The 21,239-nt window shown below is 33.1% G+C and overlaps 2 protein-coding genes across 11 annotated transcripts in view; one reads left to right on the top strand and one right to left on the bottom strand.

Annotated features, from left to right (window-relative positions):
• Window positions 1-21,239, top strand: part of NDUFA4 (NDUFA4 mitochondrial complex associated) — a 711,072-nt gene that overhangs the window by 582,828 nt on the left and 107,005 nt on the right. The window lies entirely within an intron of this gene.
• Window positions 1-21,239, bottom strand: part of PHF14 (PHD finger protein 14) — a 200,367-nt gene that overhangs the window by 110,815 nt on the left and 68,313 nt on the right. For all 10 annotated transcript variants that reach the window (XM_050783024.1, XM_050783014.1, XM_050783016.1 and 7 more), the window contains exons 13-16: window positions 20,836-20,967; window positions 11,971-12,139; window positions 1,900-1,950; window positions 1,655-1,776 (exon numbers count right to left, since the gene is read on the bottom strand). In XM_050783024.1, the coding sequence (XP_050638981.1) occupies window positions 1,655-1,776; window positions 1,900-1,950; window positions 11,971-12,139; window positions 20,836-20,967 (474 nt within the window). The remainder of the gene's footprint in view (window positions 1-1,654; window positions 1,777-1,899; window positions 1,951-11,970; window positions 12,140-20,835; window positions 20,968-21,239) is intronic.

Below are 21,239 nucleotides of genomic sequence, written 5' to 3'. Positions count from 1 at the left end.
ATTGTATTTCTCAGTTTCCTAATTTCTAACATATGACAAAAGCAAAACAAAAAACCTGATAAAAACCTCTAAGTCCTACAGCAAAAAGGCCTGAATCAATCTCATATTTAAAAAAAAAAATTAGTAAGACAGTAGAGACTCATACAGGTTCAAATAATTAATAGAAGGATCACCACCTCTGTAAGTTTTTAACTACTGTTTCAAATTAATCATAGTCTTCAACTCCATCCTCAACCCCAAGGGAATTTTCCTGAATTAAATTTTTGTTCATTATATAATATATATTATATATATATTTTTCTCTATTTTTGTTGTTTCATTTACTCCATTATGTTATGCTTACGCTTGGGATTTCATTTTTGACATACTGCAAAAGTTATACTGTGGTCAGAATTATTCATGTGTATCTCCTGAACTTCGAACTACTTACTACTTTACCCTAAATTTTAATAAACTTAACCTTCAGGATAGCTCCCAAGACATTCTATATGGACTATCTCAAAAAAATTAGCCAATTATTATAAACTTTCTTAATTTTGTCAAAGAGCTTTCTCTTTTTCTACTGTAATTTTTACTTTCTCTTTATCTTTCTCATTGATAGTATAAAAAACTCATAAAATTAAGACTTCATGCCTTTCTTTGAGAAATTAAGACAAATCATATTTTTAATGACCAAAATAGATTAAATCATTTGGAAGTAAATATTTAAAAACATACAACAACACTAATATATTTGTTTTATAAATATGTTTATTCTTTTTGAAATGTTTAATTTCTGTGTCCTCATTTAATTTGACAGGGCTTTACCAGAAGACAATGTTTTTAAAGAAATCAGAATGGATTCCCTTACAAAGTCCCTATAAGAACTGTAAGAACCTTTGTAACACTGTTTTTTGAAAGTCTGATGCCTCTTTTAAATTAGCTCTCTTTTTGTCCACCCATTCACTCTGCCATCTCACCCAGAGCTTTGATCAATTTCTTCATTTCAGCTCAAATTAGCAGCCTCTGGACCATTGGGAAAAGCCAATGTGCAGCATCAGCTAAGATTTCTGATTAGCATTATGTCTGATTAAAAAAAAAAAAAAAAGTACCAAAACGAAACAAAGAAACAAAGACAAAACAAAAAATAAAATCAACCTAGGCCATCTTTTCACCTTTCTTTATTTCGTAAGGGAGAAGCATTTAACACATTTGTTTTGATAAGCAATAAGAAAATGCTAATTAAGTTCTTGTCAATAAAAAGTCTGTCTTCTCACCATTGCTTCTAAATTTCAAACATTTAAAATATGCTAACAGAGTTTAGTAACTTTATTATTTTATGACATAAAACATAATCTTAGAACACAGTGTTTAGATCAAATTACTTTTATAGCCTCTATATAGAGAGCATTGTCAACTTCTCTTGTCAAGAGAAAAATAATTCCCTGTGTTAAAAATGCAAATTATTACTCTTTATTTACATCTAAATCCAGAGCATAACCATGTATGAGAGGTTAAGAAGTGGATGAAATCTGTTTCTGAAGTATTGTTTCCACTACATAATATTTTGAGAAGGTCCTATCCTGAAATTGTTTTTTTCATTTTTTCTGTGATGAGAAAATAATAAACATGGAACTTTCATCCCCTAAAGACAAGGTTTTAGCATCCAACTTACCTGACAAGATTTTCATTGTCTCCAGTTCCCTTGCAAGTTGCACATTCAGTTCTTAAATCTTCAGCCTTGGGCTTCTTTTGCAACACAGACTGTCTTTGTCTTCTCTCTCTAGGAACTCTTTCCTGCCATACAAGGGATAATAAAATAAAACATAACAAAACAAAGTAAGGATATAAGGGAAACAATTTTAAGCAAGAAAATTTCTCAAAGTTAAGACTGTGTAAAAGTGCTTAACTTATTCCAACCTCATGTTTTTCTTCCTCAGGAACGAAGCTCCGTTTTCGTCCTCTGGTTCTCTGGAAAAAAAAAAACAACAAAAAACAAAAAACAAAAATCCACAGTATATCTAATGTTTAATTAATGATAAAAATAAATTTCCTCTGTTAATGTTATTGCTTAAGTTAGGCACTTGGAAAATTAGTTATTTCTAATTAATACTATATTGGACCACTGCATTTTGTTACCATTTATGACATAGGAAATAAAAAGTAACAAATTAAATATACTTTATAGTACTTTACTTTTAAATAAACATGTATCTGATAGAAAAAAATGAATTCTCCAAACTTATTTTAAAGGATTTTTTCCATACTTCATAATTGTCCATAATTATGATTTACATTTAAATTTTCATAACTTATCACATATGACTTATACAGCTGAAATGCTAAACCTGGGATCATACTACACACATTATTTGCCTACATGTATGCATGTGCATACATGTTTATGTAAAGAAATAATTCTTAAGCAGCCAAAAAAAGTAGAAGGAAACGGTCTCACATATCCAAAATCCTAGTTAACATAAAACTAATTAAAATGCCACATAAAATGACATTTTAAACTAATTTAGCTAAAATTCACTTCATATATTTCAGAATACATTTACCATTAGAAAGAATGCATACAAATGTTTAAAAGAACTGTAACTACATCAGTATTTGCAGCCAATATGTTAGAAATCTCCACCAATCACAGCACAGCCTCTGTAGATTTTATAATTCCCATATGCAGACCACTATTCCTTAGAGAATGGAAGAGAATGCAGGCACTGCTCCCAAAAATTACTTCGACAGCTGAGATCAAGGAACACTCCCAAGCTAGAGTAGGTACCAAATAATTCTAAACAGAATTACATTATAGTATAGATATATTAGTGTTTCTTACATACTGTAATTTCAATTCTTCATGATACTAAGTACACTGTTATTTAATACCATGGCTAACTGCTTACCATTTAATCTGTCCCTAAATAGCCAAGAGTCAACTAAATTGTCATTCAAAAAAAGTAAATTTATAAAATATGTATCTGTTTACATTTATATTACCAATTAGTATGTTTTAATTATATTATAGAAGTAATTAGGAAGAAAAATGAAGACTATATCTAGGAAAAGCCTTTAAATGCAGATCCTAAATCTATAATTCTTACTTCCAAAGAACAATACTGAGACTTGCTTCTCAAAATATCAGTCATGACCCATAATCACTGGCATCACCTGAGTGTATATTAGAAATGCAAAATCTCAGGCTCACTCCGACACACTGAATTAGAATCTGTCTTTTAACAAGAATCCTAAGTAGGTCAAATACATGTAAGTTTAAGGACCCCAGTGTAGAAAGGCCCTTAACAACACTTATTCAAGTTCTACCTGAAAACTTATGGCTAGTAATTTCTATATTCATCTCTTTTCCTTCTGTGCCACTCTGGCCCTTTAATGCTTTATTCTCTGTCTCCTTACAAAATTCATTCCCAACTTGGTAAGGACCATAGCATATTCATCTTTCTACACCCAATTAAACTTAACACAATGCTTATGACATAAAGTCTCAATTAACTTGTTTTAATAAAATAAATTTTTAAGTGGGTAAATCAAAACTAATGAATGATGATACTATATAATACAAATTAAAAGATTTGACTGACAGGCCAGGTACCATGGCTCATGGCCATAATCTCAACACTTTGAGAGGCTAAGGTGGGAAGACTGCTTGAGCTTAGAAGTTCAAGACCAGCCTGGGCAACACAGAGAGACCTCATCTCTACTAACAATAAAAATGAAAAAATCAGCTAGGCATGGTTGTGAGTGCTTGTAGCTACTCAGGAGGCTGTGGTGAGAAGATAACTTGAGCACAGGAGATGTATGCTGCAGTGAGCCATGATGGAGTCACTGCATTCCAAGCCTGCACAACAGGACGAGACTGTCTCAAAAATAAATAAATAAATAAAATATAAATTTGACAAAAAGTTTATTTTTCCCTAATTTGGTACTCTATTATCTAATTTGCATAATGTATATTTACAGGGCTTTTTTCTTTTTTTAGACAGAATCTTCTTCTGTTGCTCAGACTGGAGTGCAGTGCAGCAGTCTTGGCCTACTGTAGCTTCCGCCTCCCAGGTTCAAGCGATTCTCGTATCTCAGCCTCGCAAGTAGCTGGGATCACAGGTGTGCACCACCAAGCCTGGCTAATCTTTGCATTTTTACTGGAGACGGGGTTTTGCCATGTTGGCCAGGCTGGTCTCAAACTCCTGACCTAAAGCAATCCACCTGCCTTGGCCTCCCAAAGTACTGGGATTACAGGAGTGAATCACCGCACCTGGCCTACAGGGCATTTCAGTAAGATGTTCCAAATTAGTAACCAGCATCAAGTGGAAAATACTCAAATTACTCATTTGAGTTCCACAAACTTCTAAACAGAATGTGCAAAACACTGCCATACATTTTCACATTTTTCTTCATCCAACTCATCTTTTAGGTAACAAACTAGCAAATGTATCATCTAGTTTTGAACTAATTTTTCAAGTATGTATGTTAATGCTGCAAGTTCATGTTTTCAATTCTTTTAAGGATGTTTATTTACCATTTTGATAATAACTTAAATCTTCAAATATCTGGTATAACTCCATCAACTGAAACTCTCTTCATACCCAGATTGCAATTAGCATCATATAGTATAATGCCAATTAGTGATTTAATCACACAATGGTATAGCTCCATTTCTCTCTATATTTATAAATTTGTTCTCATATATTAGGTGTATTTGTAATTATCTAAAATAGTCACTTTAAGTACATTTATTACCAAATGGTAATCACTGATATATTCGTGAAATACTTTAAAATAACACAAGACACATAAACAATATCCATCTATAAAAACAAACTTGTTATAAAAATATAAAATAATATCATCTTAGAGCTCTGAAAAAGCAATCCAGAGAAATGACTTGCTGATGTCACACAGCTGGTAAGTTTCTGAGGTAAACCTTAAACTCAGTTATCTCAACTGTCACTTCAGTGACTTTTCTTGCATGGCTAATCCAAGATTAATAATTTAATCCCAAATAGAAATGAACAAAATCATTAAGAATGCAAATCTCTTATTGCACTTGAATACTTAAACTAAACTGTAACATTGTGACACCCAATGAAGATTTCTTACATTTCAAATGAAGTTAGAGAATTATACCCAATAAAGGGTAAATTCAAACTGGCACTATAGTCTACCTAATTTGGTAACTCCATACTATACACTAACTTGATTCATTACCAAAGTAATTACAGCACTCTTATTTAGCATTTATCACATTACTAATATTTCCAAAGAAAAAAATAAAAGAGAATTTGATCCAAATATAACTATATAAAATACCAAGTCCTCCAGCCAAGAAAATGTTGAAAGCTGTGTTGTTTTTTTTTTCCTAGTTTTAATGAAGTGGCAGCAACTGTAACTATGGAAATTGATAACTGCCTAAGGACAAGTTATCTTAAAAGCAGTGTCCTTGAATGAATCCCAAAACATAAGCGGAATTTAAAAGAGGGAGAAATGGTACAAAAAAGCAAGAAGAAAAACAAAAACAAGTATGGCTCATCTGACAAATTTCAGTTACCAAAGAGCTTGTCCCATCTCAGATGAATAGAAGTATATATAACAGGGTGGTCCTTTTATGATATATTTTGAGGCTACAATGACTTTAGCAACAATAAAACAGTAGGATGAAAATAATATGTGGAAGAAAGAAGAATTTTACTTTTCAAGTATGTGCTTTAGAATGTAACAGATACGTTACCTGGAAACTCCACATGATTAATCAAGCTGGGGTGCAATTCCAAACTGATTCATTTTGACAGTAATTAGTTAAGCTATTAAAAGTAAATGAAAGTTTAAAACTCATTCCAAATCTTGACACATTTCAATTTTTTGTTTTGTTTTTTTTTTTTAAGAACCTGATTTACCTAGGGAATAATTACAACCTGAGCTGCTTAGATCACCTTGCTTGTAATCTGTCCGTGATAAACTTACTTGAAAAGAGGTGATTAAAAAATCCATAGAAGAGATTGGCATGGTATTAGAGACAATGTATTTAAACTGAAAAGGTGTAAAATTATCTTATCTAGCAGGCAAATTTTAAATAGTTTATTCTGGCTGGGCACAGTGGCTCAGGCCGGTGATCTCAGTACTTTGGGAGGCCGAGGCGTGTGGATCACCTGAGGTAAGGAGTTTTAAACCAGCCTGGCCAGCACGGCAAAATCTCATCTCTACTAAAAATACAAAACTTAGCCGGATGTGGCGGTGCACACCTGTAATCTCAGCTACCCAGGAGGCTGAGGCATGAGAATCGCTTGATCCTGGGAGGCAGAGGTTGCAGTGAGCCAAGATCACACCACTGCACTCCAGCCTGGGCGACAAAGCGAGACTCTGTCTCAAAAAAATAAACATAAAAATAAATAAATAAATAGTTTATTCATCTAAAACAAACAATTAAACATTTTTCTAATTCCTCTATCATTTTTCTAACTCCTCTATCATTTTAATTTTTTAGAACTGAGGTCATTTTAATTTGCAATAAAGTTAAATGCATGATTCATTTGGCAAATGAACTAAATTTAAAATTAAAAGAGAGTCAGTACTTTAACATCTTTGATACCACTAAACAAGGCTTCATATATTCACTTGTGACCAGGTCACTAAATTTAACACTCGTGTTTTTGTTGACAAATCAATATTTATACAAATTAATAATTAAAGTCAGTCATATATGGTTAGATGAATCATAAGAAATGCCTCTCTCTGTAACTTATATGTAAAAATAGAACATGCTTATTCACAGGCAAAATTCCAAAATCAGTGTTAATTAGGACAATTAAGTCAAACTTTGAAAACCTCTGTTAAGCTAAATAGCATTAGATTTATGCTGGGGAATAAATGCCAATAGCTTTCTGGCAGCTATTCAAAAATGCTTCAATATAAAATGTATTCTAATATATATAAATATATTTAATTCCTAAGACTATAAAATTATATGTATAGTATATATTATATGTAGTAATAGATAATTATATATAATTTCTAAAAAATATAAAATTATACATATATATAATTCCTAAAAATATCTGTCTTTCAATTATGAAACTATATTGAAAACAAGTTAAAGTTCATAAAATATTCAAAGAAAACTGCTATATGCAAAAAACAAATTATGAACAAGGTGTCATCTGTTTCTGTTGGCTATCAATAAACAACAGATGGAATGGCAGTCACCAAAAGTGAGTGCTTTCCCTTTGGTCAACTGGCTGTAGAGTTTCTTTTTACCTAATTTAGCTTATATTAACAGGGTTATGAAAATACATGGGAGAATAAAAAGAAAATCATGACCAATTTGTCTTAACTACTATAAACTGAAATAACTATGGGTCTAACGATATATAATAAAATATATATTCCACATGACAAGTAAGTGCTGCTATAAAAACCTTCTCAGAGATAATGGTACATACAAAATAAGTAAAGTCTTGAAGCTCCACCTATTCTTATCTTTATTTCATACTCCTAGGAATAAACTAAAGTGATGGATTTCCAAGAGGCAAAAAGCAAAACAGGAGTCTCAGGGTTTTGAATAAGATTACTTGAGCTAAGGACACCCACAGAGTAGATCTCTTTCAAGTAGCCAAAGTGAGTTCTAGTTCACTACAAAAACTGTTTGCCAGGGTTTCTTCTAAGAATCTATGACAGACAGAGGTTTTATAATCTGACTCATACCTCAGAGGTCACCTTGAGTCTGATAATATAAAACTCTGGTATGTAAAGCCCCCACAAATAACCCTTCTTTCCCAGAACTGTAATAATTCAAACAGTTAAGTAAAATAAATATGAACATAATGTATAGTAACCTTTAGTCACTTCAATAGAACTGAATCCAAATGCTTCAACATTTTTCCTAAACTAGCATCTAAAAAATATTTATATGAAACATATTTCATATTTTCAGATTCTCAAGACTTACGTTTAAACATTATTAAATAGGTACTTTACACATGTGTAAAATTAGTTAAAACATAAATGTAATAAAAGTAGGCTCTAGGATATTTGATTATCTCTCAAATAAAGACTGCCACTTAGAACAGGCTAGTGGCTCACATTGTTAAGTGTGATGGAAAAACGATTAAATGTGTTTAAATCCCCTTCCAAAATAATGATCTAAAAGAAATAATGCATCCTGAAAAACAATATGATTTTCAGTCAAAGCTGCTAAAAAGTATTTTGACTATTTGTTGCACTTATTTTACAAAAAAGAAAATACATAAAACACAACCAGTATTTGTAAGTCAGGAAGAAAGATCTCAGAACTTCAAAGACAGTAGATGATGACGCATGTGTGTAAAAACTATGGAAAGACAGGTTCCAACAAGTCCTTTGGCACTTCTATAAAAGATAAAAAGTCACTACATGACATAGAGTGCAAAGAAAGCAAAAAGAAAATCTGAAAGCTTTCAAGTTACATTAGAGTATTAGAAAATATGTCCATAAGTATAAACATCAATTTTAAAGTAACTTCAAAAGGGATATGGGTAAGCTAATTTATATTTTCTTCAAAATTAATTTCCTTGCCTAAAAGGAAGTAAAAAGTTCCACATAGAAATAATGCAGAGGAAATGTCTAAATAACAAAGTACTTTAACAGAGCTTTCTTAGGCTGCCTTTACAATAATTCTATAATTTCACTGATGAAACACAAGAATGGGACCCATTCTTCTGTGGTAAACAGGACAATCGCTGTCTGCCAGGAATTCAGGTCTATGAGCTTGGGGTATGTCATGATTGCCCTATGTATGTCATGTAGGTAAAATTTTCTTCAAAATCATGGTAGAATAATAAGACTAACATGAAAACAAATTATACTTTGATCAATTAATGGTAGGAAAAATGAAACACTGACAAAAATAAAAATACTATAATAATGTATTTCAAGACAGAATGTTCCCAATTGTAATACATGTGCTATAATAAAAGTATAAGTAGGAGGATATTGGGAGCAATAGTTTAAAAATGTAACAATGGGAGAGAAAAATCAGTTATATATTGCAAAAGGTATTTATACAAGTTAGTAAGCTGTTGTATGCCTGGTCTCTCATAATTAACACTGTTCTAAGAAACACAACTAGAACACCTCATTTTTCACCATACCACCTATTAATTAAAAAAGATACATACAACTCTGAAAGAGAAATAAGTAAAAACTTAAGGTAACAACAGGAACTCAGCATAAATGGTAAGATCAAGATCAAAATGACTGATCACTCTCTTCTGTATCTCTCATTCCTACATTCCTTGAAGTTTAGTATGATACCTTACACCAACTGTCTGGTTTTCTGAATGCATTGTTGGAAGGCAGGCAGAAAAGATGAGAGGGAAAGAGGAAAGGTAATCACCATTGATAGTCATTTTCAACTTTTATTTAGTATAAGCTTAGCACCTAAGAAATCTGCTTAGTCAAACCCCATAAATTCTAATTCATTAATTCTAGAATGGGTCTAAAGTCTGTACTAGCTCTAGGGTGGGTCCAAAGTCTACATTTCAATAAATATCCAAGATGGTCCTAATGCAAGTAATCCATGGTCTCTGGAGCATCATTTCCAAACTTAGCACCACACAGTACTCCATGCTACCAAAAAATAAAAAATAAAATAAAAAGTGTCCTAAAAAATGCTTTTTTGATAAAAACAAGTTAAGAAAAAGAACAGATAAAAGTAATCCTATTTCTAAATATTAGGATTTTTTTTGGAGCTTCAACATGCATTGGAATTTCTACAAGTAAGAACATAATCACACTGCATTTCCTGAAATTATTGGCCATGGACTCTTTTCCCGGTGTTTCACTGACCAAAATCTGTAATTAAGTCTAAAACTTTTAAACAAGAAAACTAGAGACAAAGAACAAGATGAAAGGAATGTGATTATATTAGCAAATTTTAAAGCTTCCTTAGGATAAAAAAAAAAAGCAGACCAGTAAAGGAGAGAAAAAAATAGAAGGATCCTTTAATATTAAAGAGTTCTCTTTTATTTCAAGTAATACTGAACTATGGGCACAAAAATATCACTGTAATATACATAATTTCCCTCTATATGATAACTCCAAAGTTAAGGATGATAATACTAATCACAAGGCTTTCTTGAAACAATAAAGAAACTGGAAAAATAATGTTTCATAAGAGGATAATCTTTGCAGACAGACATATGAAGTAATAACTCTTCTCTAAGATCTCAAGAATAACTGTAGTTACCATTTTCAAACAATTATAGAAAATATTTTAGAAATAGAAACTAGCAGGCTTATTTAACAAAGGAAAATTCTCTCTAGTTCCCTTATAAACAAAATATATTTTTGAAGCCTAAAATAAGAGTTATCAACAGTAGAAACTACAAATAAAAACTATTTCAAGTCTATCTACTTAGAGCACCCAAAATAAACTATTTTAATTATCTAAAAGATAACAATTCTCAGATTTGCCTCATCAATTTCATATGAGCCCATAACACAAAACTGATTTAAAAAATCAAGGTGAATTCTCCCAAATAAGATCTTTCAAGTGATTACAATACAGGAGGTTAATACAGATTAAAAAATTTTTTTTGAGAAAACTGTTACTTTGAGGAAAAAAAACCAAAGACTCTTTAAAATGAAACAGGTAACAAAACAAATGATGACAACTAACCCTAAAAATATCTTTATATCTCCCCTGTGGAAAGAAAGATTTTTGAAAAGTGCCTGCCTCAGCTCAAGCCAGGAAAGTATGCCCTAAGAATTCATAACAGTAAGCCAGCACTTAAAGGTTTGAAATTTACACTCCTGATGTAATAGAAAACATACACACCAAACTTTTATTTAAAATATTCTCAAGTTGGTAGAGGCCCCTTCAAGGTACCTGGTAAAAATGAACATAAATGATTTCCCCAGAAGAAACTCTTTAAAACCTGGCCTCAAAGAATTTGCAATGAGAAAAAGGTAAACACCCCAACAGAAAAATTGGTGAAAGGCTTGCATACACATTTCCCAGAAAAGGAAATACAATTTACCAAAAATAAGTAAATAGATGCTCCAAATCACGAGTACTGAGAGAACTGCAACATAAAATGTCAATATGCTATTTTCCCTGCATCACATTGGAAAGCATTAAAACACTGGACAAAAGTTTGTGAAGCAACAGAAACATTATCCATTGCTAGTATGAGTGTGAACTGATTTGGAAAACAATTGCAGTTATCTAGCAAAACTGAAGATGCAGATAGTCTGTAACTTAGCAGATCTACACCTTAATACATACACAAACTCCCTGTTACCATGCTGCAGGAGATATTTATAGGAACATTTAAAACAAAGCTGTATAGAGTAGAAAAGCATGAAAACAACCTAACTGCCCATCAACAAAGCAAAAGAAAAACTAGGCAATAATCTATTCTTTCCATAGAAAACTACACATTAGTGAAAATAAATAAACTACAACTACATGGATCAGCATGTCTGAATCAAATCAACATAATTTTGGTCAAAATATCAAATTACCAGAGAAAAACATTTGATTCCACTCATATGAAATTCAAAACCTATAAAAATAAACCACGTATTATTCATAAATATATAGATTTACAGTGTAAATCTCTTCTATAAAGAAAAAGAAATGAATGAGAAACATAAAGCTGAGTAAAGAGGTGGCCTCTGGGCTAGACAGATAACGATGAGATTGTCGAGGATTTACAGGAAACTTCTAAAGCTTTGGGAATGGTCTGTCTTTTAAGGTGGGTGATGGATGCTCTGGTGTGTCCATTATTATTATGCCTCCAACAAAATACAAACTACACTCAGGTAAGCATGTGGTATATTTCACAATATAGAAAAAAATTGTTAAGAGTAACCAATAGTAATATACATGTCTTTTTCTTTGACTTCTAAGTATATGTTTGCCCTGTGTCTTTCTCACCCTCTGAAATTTTGGCGTCAGAATTGTATGATGCTTATGATAAATAAAAAATAAACTACCGTATTTCTTATTGGAATCTTCTTGGGTTCAGGTGGCACATCCTGTGGAACAAATTTCACTGGTTCCTTAATCTGCCTCCTTGATCGTTTGGTTCCATCTGGTAGGGTTTCCATGGCCATGTCTGCTTCCATGTCACTGCTCCCTGCCTGGTCACATTCTGAGCACTGCCTACATAAACGGGAAAAATTTAAGTCATGTATTTATTATTATCTTCAGGCTTTAGCTATAGTTTTTATAAATACAAAATCCAGGTATATAAGAAGAATATGTAAAAATATACACAGGTAATATGATCACAGGGTATATAATGAAAAAACATTCAGAAACACTCTTCTAAGAGTGACTACTGTTAATATAATATTTAAGGCAATTTAATGTATCCTGTAAGTATAAGAACACATTTAACAATGCTATATGTTTAAGTGAACCAACATGAGATTCAACACTGATTAAAAAGGTGGTTTTGTCAGCTGCAGTGGCTCACACCCATAATCCCAGCACTTCAGGAGACTGAGGCAGGATGATTGCTCACAACATAGTGAGACAACTGTCTTCACAAAAAAAAAAAACCAAAAAACAGAAAATTAGCCAGGTTTGGTGGCACACACCCATAATCCCAGCTACTCAGGAAGCTGACGTGAAAAGGTCACTTGAGCCCAGGAGATCAAGGCTGCGGTGAGCCATGATTGCAACACTGCACTCCAGCCTGGGTAACATGAGCAAGACCCTATCTTAAATAATAATAATAATTTACCTTTGGAAAGTATGACTTTTCTTTAAATGACATATACTGTGATATCTAAAAATCGAAGTCCTTCATGGACCCTAACACTACTCCTTGTCACAGTTATCATATCTTTTAATTGTAGTCAATGACAAGTTGTGCTGAATATACTACTTAAAGAAACTATAGAAACAGACTCCAAGAAGTGTTGGGGGAAAAAAGGGTCATGTTAGTTGGTGGCCCCTACTACTTCTAAAAGAAGAAGTATACATTTATTTACCAAAGGAATTTGTTAAAGTAGCATTTATAAAAAATTTTAATATGGGTAATATTAAAAATTAATTGAAACTAAAACTTTAGACAAGTGGTATCCCACAAAACTTTTTATAACATTAGGATTATCTACATATCTGCACTGTCCAGAACAGTAGCCACTAGCCATAGATGGTTACTGAGCACTTGAAATGTGGCAAATAACAACTGAGAAAATTTCAAATTTCAATATTAATTGATTTAAATTTAAATAGCCATATGTGGCTAGTGGCTAACATTTAGACAGCAAAAATCTAAACAAGGACTGCTGGAAATCTTTATATTGTGAATCATAAAGGACCATTTCAAAAAGTTAAAACCAGTTGTTAAAAGTAAATTTTTACTTATATTTTCTTCAACTGTAAAAGAATGATCAAAGGCAAATTCTCCAAAAGTTTGATAGTATTCTCTTAATAAAAATGATTATAATCTGTAAAAGTGTATTTGATATTTAGTTTGTATATGTTTATATCAGTATCTTTGAAGGTAGCTTATAATTCTCATAGCAAGAATTTTCAAAGATTTATGATTTGATTTCATCCTCCATCAATATTCACATCTTTCACTAATACTGTAAACTTATTAAACTAATATTTAATTGTAAAAGTGACAGCTTTAATTTTTGAACTCCAACAACAGAGTTAAATACCAAGTACCATTTGTTTTGTTAATGCAAAGATATTATTCCTAAAATACAAATGAATCCTTAACATATTAATGTAAATATCTTAAAATTTCCAATTCTTTAAGAATAGGTTAGCAAAAATTTTAGCACTAGAAATTCAGTGAAAGCAAAACAAAAATGTACATAATCTTGTATTACTCAGAAAACATTTATGTATCTATTGCTACCCTTCATGTAACTATAGCTAGCACATTGTCCCCTAGATTGTCAGATTACCATCATAACAAAAATACAACTAAATGAATATACTAAATTGCTCCTGCATTTGTCCCATATGAAAACATCAAGGACTGGTAAGAGAAAATACACACCTTACAGAATCTCAGAATTGAAATGGTAAGTATATTCTGACTTTATTAGCAGAACTGTGAAAACCCCAGAAATGTTAGATATTGTTAGTAACAATAAATGCAACAGCCTTCGAAACAGAGATGACTAGAGAAATTACCAAATTATATTACAAAAAGGCCCATTGCTTCACTTTTCAGCATTAAATTATAATCTTAATGCTACTTGATCATTTCTATCAGTTGAGTGAAATACAGTCAAAGTTTCTCAAACAGTTCTAATTCACTTTTTTTTTTTTTTGAGACAGTCTGCAACCTCCACCTTTTTTAAGCGATTGATTCTCCTGCCTCAGCTTCCTAAGTAGCTGGGACTAGACTTGTGTGCCACCATGCGCAGTTAATTTTGGATTTTTTAGTAGTGACAGGGTTTCACTATATGTTGGCCAAGCTGGTCTCAAACTCCTGATCTCAGGTGATCTGCCCGCCTCAGCCTTCCAAAGTGCTGGGATAACAGGTGTGAGCCACCATGCCAGGCTCTAATTTACTTTTAAAATATGTTGTTTGTCTATTTAAATAACAGGCAAACGTAATGTTATCTAAATCCCCTGGGTATAGAAGCAAGTACCTTTTTCAGATAAATCATTGTTTTGTTTTTTAAAAAAACTGAAATATTTCCTCTTTGCTTCTCTTTCGGTAGCTATTACCCTTGTCGGGACATTATTTATTCTTATGTTCACTTCCATCCCCACTAAAACTAATACAGTTAGGTGACAAAGAAATTTGGCTCTCTAATTCCCAGAGAATAGAAATGTTATACCCTGAACACCACAAAACACTGAACAACTCAAAAAATCAAAACAAATGTAACGGCCAAAGCAGAATATATCCATTCCTATTTCAAGACAACCACCACATGATTGTTGCAGTAGATAGAGTCTACACTGAGTAGACTACAAGAGTATTATGGACATAATACTTCTTACCCATTCTTCAACAATCTATTAAACACTATAGCCTTCATCTTATAAATAGCATTTAAGATATGTAAAAGTGTTTCTGCTACATCAATTGGTATACAAGATGTTAAGAAATAATAACCTAAATCCATGGCCTGTCTAATTCAACGAAATCAAATAATTTTTTTTTTTTTTTTTGAGACAGAGTCTTGCTCTGTCGCCCAGGCTGGAGTGCAGTGGCATGATTTAAGGCTCACTGTAACCTCCATCTCCCGGTTTCAAGCAATTCTCTGCCTCAGCCTCCCGAGCAGCTGGGATTACAGGCGCCTGCCACCATGCGCGGCTAATTTTTGTATTTTTAGTAGAGACAGGGTTTCACCATGTTGGCCAGGCTGGTCTTGAACTCCTGACCTCGTGATCCACCCGCCTCACCCTCCCAAAGTGCTGGGAATTCATGTGTGAGCCATCATGCCCAGTCGAAATCAAATAATATTTTAAGGAAAATCATGATTATCTTTCCTAAAGTCAAATACATATCTGGCTTCTTTCAATAATCCACTAAACTGCTATTATCTATTAATTTAGCTAAACTCACCTTAATCCTGTATATTTTTGCTTAACACACTGTATTAGAGAATAGAGTCCTAAAATTTATAATTCCCAAGGACAATACTAAAGATAATCTTAACCTTTTAATTGATCCAAGTCAATTAAAAATTTAAAGTATAATAAAAATCCATGTCAGGAATTTATGCAACAGAATAACTTTCATGCTGAAATACCAAGAGGTTTTTCCCAATTCTTTTCCCTTCCTCCCTTCCTCTCCCTCCCTCTTTCTCCCTCCCCCTCCGCCTTCCTCTCCCTTCCTTTCCTTCCTTCTTACCCGCCCTCCCACCCTCCCTCTTTTTCTGTCTTTTTTTGAGACAGAGTCTCACCCTGTCGCCCAGACTGGAGTGCATTGACGCAATCTCAGCTCATTGTAGCCTCAGCCTTCCAGGTTTAAGCAATTCTCTACCTCAGCCTCCTGAGCAGCAGGGATTATCAGTACCTGCCACCATTCCTAGCTAATTTTTGTATTTTTAGTAGAGACAGGGTTTCATCATGTTGGTCTTGAACTCCCGACCTCAAGTGACCCACCTGCTTCAGCCTCCCAAAGTCTGGGATTACAGCTATGAGCCACTGCATCTGGCCTTTTCTCAATTTTCTATGCCTTCTATATGTTTCTAGCACCATACAACTACAACCTATAATCAGAATGATGACCCAATGAGATTTCAGAATCTTAGTTACTAAAGAAAAATGTTTAATAGCGTTTAGACAAGAAAATGTACTAATTTAGCCCAGGCATAGTGGCTCACACCTGTAATTCAGCACTCTGGGAGGCCGAGGCAGGCGTATCACGAGGTCAGGAGATCGAGTCCATTCTGGCTAACACAGTGAAACCCTGTCTCTACTAAAAATACAAAAAATTAGCTGGGCGTGGTGATACTCGCCTATAGTCCCAGCTACTCGGGAGGCTGAGGCAGGAGAATTGCTTGAACCCAGGAGGCGGAAGTTGCACTGAGCTGAGATCGTGCCACTGCACTCCAGCCTGGGCGACAGAGCAAGACTCCATCTCCAAAAAAGAAAAAAAAAACAAGAAAGTGTACTAATTTGGAGAATTTTATTCATGTAAGTTAAAAAAAAATGATTTTATGAATCTTTAAATGCAACAAATCCAGTAACATTCCATATTCCAAATATTTCATGATTTACTCTTTTCTCCTCCACAATTTATCTTTTTTAGTCATCAAGAACTCAGGATCCCACACCAGAGTTTTTTTTCTTATATCTAAGCTGTTGGCCATGTTTTCTCCTGTATTTAGAAGAAGTCTTGACAGGTGCCTACATAAAACTTTAAGAGGTGACTCAAATATCATTCTTCTCAGACAAGTAATACCTCAGTCCCTCCTACTTCTGCATTACGGGTATCTCTTTGAAGGGCAGAGAACAACATTTAACTCAATTTGTAAATTTTATTCTTTTTGTAGTTATAATATCTGTATAAAACTTTAATAGATATATACCTATTAATTCATATACAGTAAATGCCCCATTCTAAAGCTGGAATTCCTACTAGCACTTAATGGGAAGAAGAGGCAATAAAAAAAATTTAAATGAACAAATTATCAAGAAAAACAAAGGAAAAAACCTCTGTAAACTATTCCTAGAAGGGTTTGTGTTTTCTTTGCATCATAAAATAAACACAGACATATCCAAGGAATAAAAGGATATAATATTACTCAATTCTCTGTTAAATAATGTGTTTCAGAATATTCTTCAAACAATTGGAAAAGGCAACACAAGTTCCAATCAGATGAATGGAGGCAGAAACATAACATTAGTATTCTACAATTAAGAGATGATTAACTATTTGAGCTACTCTAATAAATCAAGCCCTTACCATTTGTATCCTATCAAACGTCTTAGAATTTAAGGCAGTGTGGAGATTGTGTATTTTTAAAAACAACAACAAAAACTAAAATAACAAACTAAAAATGAGACAAAATGCATTTTAAATACTAGAAAGAGGTACAAACAAAATAGAACCTAGATCACACCAACCCTAGCCTCTCTATTCCCTGTGGAATTCTTCATCCACCTTTTAATATTATTCTTTACTAGCTTTTCACATCCCTGGCCCAACTTAAGAAGCCCCTAGGTTTTCCCCTCTCCTTCTCCTGGGCAGCAGAGCATAATTCAAGAAAAATCAAATAATCACATTTACTTATGCACTAAACATTCTTGCTACACAGCCTCAGCAAGTCAGTTTGATTTTTCCACAGTAAGTTGTTACCAACCATCTGCTGTCTTCTCAAGAGCCCATCATCATCCCAGGTCTTTTCCCTCTCAACAGACTCCTATATCACTAAAATGTCTGAGCCTGTCCAACGTGAATTCACTCAACTTCCCAACCCTTCACCTGTAATTACTTCTGTATCTGTATCCATCTTTTCTTTGATATCACATGTCTTAACCTGCCCAGCACAGTCCACTGAACTCTGGGATGGACTGAACAGAAAGCATCCAAATCTAGAACTAGTGTCTCCATGAAAACAGTGCTGGTACTGGAAGAAAAGGCTGGATAGCAAGTGCTTCAATAGTCATTCGAGTAGAATATGATATCTGAGAAGGTAACAGATTGTATAGTAATTAATTCTAGGTACAGTTTGCTTACGGGATATTTAGTAGTAAGGGTGTTACCACAGGCTTGCAGAACATAAAAACAGCAAAAATAAATATTCAGAAATGTTATACCAGAAGGACCATTCAGAAATGTTATACCAGAAGGACCTGTGGAAGTTTAAGCTGAAGACTAAGGCACAGTCATCAAATAAGAGTCCAGTAACGGGACTCTAGTCATAAAAGGAAATTTGATCACTAGAAACAAGGAGAAATTAAAGGACCTTTTCCCTTAAAAAAGGACTAGCAAGAACAAGGTAGAGTCTAAAGCAGATGTCAGTCAGAGATATACTAGTAAATGTCTAACACTTGACCCTCTGGGGGGAAAGCCCTACTATGTAGTATTTAGTAATTTCTATAGTACAAATACTCCTAATCATGGCAATTTCAGTTTCAAATTATCAACATGGCATCACAGAATATAGGATGGGGAAAAGGGTGTGTAGTAGCAACTATTACAGGTTGAGCATCCCAAATCCAAAAATCCAAAATCTGAAGTGCTCCAAAATCCAAATATTTTTTGAGCACTGACATTATAGTCAAAGAAAATGTTCACTGGAGCATTTCAGATTTCGGATTTTCACATTTGGGATACTCGACCAGTAGGTACAATGCAAATATTCCAAAACAAAAACAAAAACAAAATCCAAATCACTTCTGGTCCCAAGAACTTTGGATAAGGGATACTCAACCTGCATATCATTTTTTTTCTACCATCCTGATACAATAGACTTAAATAACCTCAAGAGCATTGACAATAGTAAAATGTGACAAAAGATTTAGAAAGTGTTAAGTTTTGAGTATTTATTTTCTTTAATATAACTTCAAAAATAAACTGAAAATGTTAAAAAGCAAAAAGTAAAAACTGCCTTCCACATTTGAGGTACACTAAAGAAAAAACATAATTCTCTGAATCTTGCACACTCCAAAATTAATACACCCAGTTAACTGCTAACCAAAGCTAAGTTGATCTTAGAGGCCAAAGGAAATGTGATCACGACAAACAAGGAGAAATTAAAGGCTTCACTGTGCTACAACATTAACTTTTACTTTTACTTAAAAACCATTAACACCAGTGAAAAGGCTCTAAGTTGTTTAGGCCCTTTTAGGAGTACTCTCACTAAAACACCTCAGGCTATGTACATTATTTCTTTTCTTTTTTTTTTTTTTAATTTCAACTTTTATTTTAGATTTAGGGGGTACATACACAGGTTTGTTACATGGTTATACTGCACGATACTGAGGTTTGGAATATGAATGATCCCTATCACTCAGGTAGTGAGTATAGTACCCAACGGTTTTTTCAAGCCTTGCTCCCCTCCTGGCCTCCCCACTCTAGTAGGCCCCATCTTTATGCCCATGAGTATCCAGTGTTTAGCTTCCACCTATAAGTGAGAACATGCAGTGTTTGGTTTTCTGTTCCTGGGTTAATTCACTGAGTATAATGGCCTCCAGTTGCCCCCTTGTTGCTACAAAGAACATGATTTTACTTATTTTTTTTTGGCTGCAGAAACTCTCACACACTGGAAACCAGAGCTCTGCAGGTTGAGCAGTAACAGGAGGGTCCATAACTTCATTTAAGGAGAGAACTGCATATCTCCATATAAGTTCATGGCAAAACATCCTGGCTCTGGAGACTATCAAACTAGCTTTCAATTTAAACACCCACCCAGGATGTTTATTAACATTGTTGGGATTTGAATATACTATAGCAGTTTCTGAAGCACATAAATACCACAATAAATATATTCCACTGTATTTCAAAAGAACAGGCCAGTAAGATTATCTGAAAACAAGCTGATACAAAGAACACTATAAAAAAGCAATCCTGTGAAAATAGTGAAAAAATTTCAGCTTCCTAATCAAATGAACAGAGGCAGCCTTAAGTGATAAAACAATGAGGTCAAAAAATAGGCCTAATGTATTTGAGGAACACACACAACCTCTTGTAGAGATTAAAATTTAAAAATTTGGGGTTCACTCTTTTCTGAAACTGGAAAGGTTATGGAACTTGTATACAAAGAATATTCATGTTCATTCCAAAGTTTTCCATTTCCTATATTCTCCTTCCTATAAGAAATCATTCCACTAAAATCTGAACATCTGTCCCTTTCTTAGAATAAAATTAAGGAAAGGATAAAACTCATTATAGATACTATAACCTTATCAAATGTCTGTAGTGATTCGATATGCCTGTTAATAAAAAAAATTAAGAAATGTTTATCAAACGTTTCTAGATTTCAAAGTATGGTTGGATTTCAATAACTAGCACAAATACCAAATACCAGAAGTAAAGCCTTTGACACTAATCTAAAAATAGGATACTAAATTGCAAGTAAAAGCATATGATGGCAAATTTTAGATAAATTCAATTTCAAAATAACAATAAAGTATTTGAGAAATTCTTAACAATAAAACAAAAGAATTATAAGCAATGGACAGAATTCATGCCTTAAAGAAGAATCTATTGCTAAAATAATAGCCACGATTAATGAAAAATTCATTTCTCAAAAAAGCTGTTATAGATTTAGTCACATAATGCTATAATAAATATTGATGACAGTCAATTTTAAAATGTGCCAAATACTTTACTATGAACAAATATAATATTTCATCTTATACTGCTGAAACTAAGAGTAAATCAATTGAAACATCTAAATCTCCTCTATTTTACTTACCAATAACTGTTTTTGGTCTTTCTTGGCATCCTTGTAAGAGGAGGATCCAGACATCCAAGGTGGTAATGTAGTTTACAGGTATCACACAATAAAAGAAGATGCTGATCATGGTTCTTCTTACAAATTCCACAACTTTTAATAAAAGCAGCAAGTAAAGATTTCAATAATAATTATCATAGTGAAACGCAGTTTACTTATAGCATATTTTTTAAATTATAAAATTTCATCTTGATTTAATATTTCTTCTGTTGAGATAGACAATTTCTTTCATTAACACATCTTTTTACAATGTCAGTAACTGTTAGTTCTAAATACTTTTGAGAATGTTAAAAATAGTTTGGATCTGATATAAATTTAAATATTACTAGAGTCAAACTTTCTAAGGAATTACATATATAAGGTAT

Source organism: Macaca thibetana, chromosome 3, assembly GCF_024542745.1.
Source record: "Macaca thibetana thibetana isolate TM-01 chromosome 3, ASM2454274v1, whole genome shotgun sequence".
NCBI classification, from domain to species: domain Eukaryota; kingdom Metazoa; phylum Chordata; class Mammalia; order Primates; family Cercopithecidae; genus Macaca; species Macaca thibetana.
Note: the sequence above shows the minus strand (reverse complement) of the source record. Positions and strands in the feature narration are given on the sequence as shown.